At 33.2% G+C, this 4,566-nt stretch overlaps 1 protein-coding gene across 2 annotated transcripts; it reads left to right on the top strand.

Moving 5' to 3' along the window:
• Positions 1-797: 797 nt before the first annotated feature.
• On the top strand, positions 798-4,024 carry LOC107619268 (RNA-binding (RRM/RBD/RNP motifs) family protein). Of its 2 annotated transcripts, none has more exons than XM_016321524.3 (5): positions 798-1,045; positions 1,990-2,116; positions 2,807-3,018; positions 3,355-3,502; positions 3,641-4,024. In XM_016321524.3, exons 2-5 carry the CDS (start codon positions 2,083-2,085, stop codon positions 3,769-3,771), a joined length of 525 nt encoding a protein of 174 aa, XP_016177010.1. In that variant the 5' UTR covers positions 798-1,045; positions 1,990-2,082; the 3' UTR covers positions 3,772-4,024. The 2 variants fall into 2 exon arrangements, with proteins under 2 accessions (XP_016177010.1, XP_016177011.1); XM_016321525.3 differs by having other exon boundaries at positions 801-1,045; positions 2,056-2,116.
• Positions 4,025-4,566: the final 542 nt, after the last annotated feature.

Here is a 4,566-nt window from a genome sequence, read left to right as displayed (position 1 = left end):
CTATATTGGCCTCTTGTGACCTTGTCACTACCACTCTCTCTACAGTCTATATTGTCATTATTGCTATCTCTTTTGATCCTCTCAATCAAGATTACAAGGTTGTCAAACTCTCTTGCATGGTCGACAATAAAAATTATCAAATTAAAACAAGTTTGTTAACATTTAGGTCTTTGATTGAATTTGTCTTTAATAATTTTATGGAATTAATTATGTTACTTATAGTATTTGCAGTAAGGATAGAGGTAGATAAGGAGTGAAAGGAATTAAGGTTAGAAAAAGAGTAATTTAAAGTTTACAAATGGTTTTTTAGGATTTGGATAGTTTGTTATTCGAAATCCATATTCTAAGGATACAATTTTAATTTTAGTTTTTGGTAGATAGATTTATCGACATTTAAAACTTTTATGAATAGAAATGGTAGTTTACTCAAATAATTATTACATGAATGAATCATACTTGATAAATACTAGTACTGGATTTCTAAAATATATTGTATATAAAACCAATTTTAAACTTATATTTTTGATTAAAAAAATGTTACAAAATTAGTTTTAATTTTTTAATTCAATTTTAAACTGATTTATTTTTTAAAATTCAGTTTTAGTTTGGTTTACGAATCACAAAGATGAGACGGATGAGATGGTATTCTAGAAACAAATTACTGTTAAAAAATTAAAAGAAAGATAAAATTGAATTTTATTTTATTTTTTAAAAGTAAAATTAAATAAATTAAATCTTAAAGATAATAAAAAAAATAAAAAATAAAAAACAAAACAGCAGAGAGACTGAAAAAAGGAAATGTCACGCTGGAAGAGGAAACTGGTCCACGCTCACGTCGCTTCTAGAATAATCTGGTCCTCACTGATTCTTCCTCTTCCAACCTAAGTCACGTGCCTAAAAAATTCCGAACCCTAATCCTATTACAGTATTACCTAATCCCTAATTCCCCAGTCCCTTCGAATTTCTTCTTCAGCTTATGCAAGTTCATTGCCGCAACCAGCAATCGCACCCCTGAATCTCCGAATGCTGTTTCGCCCTTCAACTGGTACGCAAGCTTCTTTACAATTATTCACTGTAGCTCAATTTGGCACTTACTTAGCTGCTTTATATTATAATTATATTGCTGTTACGCCAAGGAAAATTCGTAGGAATAGCTTTTGTGATGATTGGTGTTATTTCATTTTTTAGCATATATGAGAAAGTTAGACTCGGCAAGACTATTAAATTAGCTTCAGTACTCCCTTTTTCTTTTTCAGCACTTTCTCTTCTTCATATAGATTGTTATAGACTTGTAGCTTGTTTAAGAGCAAGTATATGAGATGTGGCATTTTGTTATTGAATTTTACTTGGTTATTTTTTCTTCAATACTCTGTTTTCTTAACTTAAAGGAGAAATTTCACTCAAGATTGTAGTTTGTTTGTAGACTTTAGGAATAAAAATATGACTTAGAATTCAAGTTGTTATTATCAGGTAGGGTACCAATCTATAGTGAATTAACATAGATTGAGGGAGGAATGAAATGTATTTGCTTATTTAACCTTGTTAGGTTCCTAAGTACTGAAATTTCTGGCCTCAGAATTATTAAAACATATTGTAGACCTATACTTAGAGCTTTGTGCTTTGTAGTTTGTACCCTGAGATCTTGTCAGGGTAATTTAATACATCACCTACTAGTAAAAGAAGTGTTGAAAGAAACACTCATAATCTAGATTCAGAATTTCGTTTATTCTTCCTGTATTTGATGTGCTTACTTAAAAATAAAATTTAAAGGGGAAAAAAAAAACTTTTTTCTCCCATAATTTTTATGAGAATAGATTGCAGAAATTCTATATTGTTATATGCAACGTTATTTATTTACTTTGAACTTCAGTGTGCTGCCTGCAATGATCAAACTCTTTGTTTCCTTTACTGATTGCTAAAAATCTCGAATACAACTTAAGTCTCTATTAAGAATTTGGTGTTCCCTTTTTTATTTATTTTTTCCTCCAGGTTGTGTGGTATTATTTTGCTGCTGGTTCACTTCTTGTGCTAAATTTTGAGTTTCTCGTGTGCCAGGACTTGGCATTATATCTAGATACAGTTATGTCCGGCAATACTAATTGCACTGTTTACATAGGTGAGCTCACTAATTTTCTTTCTCTTCAATCTCTTCTGCATCTTTGCACCCAATCTGTTGTGAAATAGGTTGCCTGAGTGTGGCTTTTTGAAAATGTCATTCTTGATTAAAGTGAGATAACTTTTCCATTTGGAAATACATGGGACTTGTGTGTCATTTATGTACTCAACAATAATGCATTTGGCAGGAGATTTTGTTGGGTTTGTGCCACTGTGGAAAATTAACTGACAGTTGGTTAGAAGTTTGCTTGCTCAAATGCCCTCCATACTTGTTTACATCTTGATATGTTTCTCTTTTAATGAGTGGACGATTTGTTTCACGAAGTTTTTTTCTGACACTTTCCTATAAAATGCATTGTATCTCCTTTCTCTTTTAGTTTGTTAAGTTATTAATCTGTGTAGAAAAGTCAATCAATTAATGCAAATGATTCTATAATAAACATGCTTCCCAAATTATGTTTGGATGATCTGTTGTGCAATACAGTGTGACAATGGAAAATTATTTCTGTTATTCATAGTTACACTCAACATCTACAGTCGTGTGCCATGTTTATGCACTTTTCCATTCAATCTTGTCTGTCATATATGCTTTTTCTGTTCTCGATAGTTAGGTTTGATTGATGCTGTTTATATGTTTTTTTGTTTTACTAAAATGAGTTTTTAACATAACAATGTCTACTATTTGACTCAGGTAATCTGGATGAGAGGGTCACAGACAGAGTCTTGTATGATATTTTAATTCAAGCCGGACGAGTGGTAGATTTACATATTCCTAAAGATAAGGAATCAGAAAAACCGAAAGGCTTTGCCTTTGCAGAATATGAAACTGAGGAGATTGCGGATTATGCTGTCAAGCTTTTCTCAGGCCTTGTAACACTCTACAACAGAACACTGAAGTTTGCGGTGCGTTCTTGACATCTATGGTTTACATGTGTGGTGCCCTGGATGTTCTCAATCGCTATTAGCAATCATTAAATGTAAATTTGGCTTTGTTTTTTTCGAAAGTTCACGACTCTATTATGTATCAGCATAGTATAGGCTGTAGCTGGATATAATTTATGCTTTTTGGATGCATCCATTTCTGAAACTATTCTTTGGGCCATCATATAACATGTTTGAATAGTTTTGTACATAGACTGGTGAACCATGCAGTAAAATAATAAATTCAAATTTTATAATGTAGTTATTTGTCCTGGTGTCGGGCTATGTTAATAATTTGCACAATCTACTAAAAAACAGATATCTGGGAGAGACAAAACCCCTAACGGTTCTGCTGGAGTTACACCAACATCAAATTCTTCTCAAAGATCAAGGCCTTATCCAGTGCCGTTTAATAACTCAGAATCTGATAAGCTATCAGCACATGACCGTTTTTCAGATTATGCAGGTAACACATGCTTTCGCTCACTCTCGTTGGTTTCTTGGTGGCATTGTCGTTTCAGTCACTAGAAGTTATCTATTGGAATTTAATAATTTGCTTGCTGAACAATTGATTTTTTATTTAATTTTTCACACCCAACGCCAGCTCCTCGTCGCCGAGTAACTGACCTACCCAGTGGCCATGGATCTTACCACAGTGGCCATGATTTTGAGTCCAGCCGTAGAGCTTTTGGGGCAACATTGGATAGCATAAGTGGTTCTAGGTCTCGCCGCTAGGATAGAAGCTAATCCCTTTAACCCATCTTAGTAGCTTGCTAATATCTTAAAAGATCAGTGAGAGATTAAGGTTTCCTTAAACAAGTAGTCTTATATCTTAGTGGAATGTAAATGGGATTGTTCAATTATATATTGGAATGCAGATGCTTTAAGCACTGCCATTGTTGTAGCTGTTGTACCTATGTACTTTATCCAGGTGGAATTAGTGCTTATGAAATTGGATGATTTTAATACCATACCTCTTTTGGAAAAATAGTTCTGAAGATTACTGGTTTCCTGTGAATGAATGAATGACCTGGGCATTTGCTTGATTAGGGAAACTATCCAGTGTTTCCTTTAATATAGCTTGATGTATTCAATTGAAATTGATGTGTGGTATGATTTACCTGGATCAATGTCCAATGAATGGTCATCTGCTATATTATTATACACTATTAGTATGATATGGTGTGTTTCAGATTTTTGAAATAAAAGTTAGTCATATATTTAATTGAATGAGTATACACAGTTCTAGGAAGCAAAGTAACCTCTCTAGGTGGAATCCCCGCCGTATACCTATGGCATGTGAACCCCCACCACCTTTTTCTTTCTCTAAGATTTGCAATGTTTCCTAAGATATTTTCTTTAACAATCAATACTTTTTAGCAATTGCAGTGCCCCTTGATCATTGTTTATGACTTTATGTGAGTTGGGCTGCGCATCATTGACCCCTTACATTTGGTGGGCTAATTTTTTTAATATTGGTTGATATTTGGTGTAATTACTGTTAAAATGGAGGTAGTGATTACTGCAGAA

Source organism: Arachis ipaensis, chromosome B9 (assembly GCF_059453495.1).
Source record: "Arachis ipaensis isolate K30076 ecotype BB chromosome B9, ASM5945349v1, whole genome shotgun sequence".
NCBI lineage: Eukaryota > Viridiplantae > Streptophyta > Magnoliopsida > Fabales > Fabaceae > Arachis > Arachis ipaensis.
This window is presented reverse-complemented; position numbering and strand designations above follow the sequence as displayed.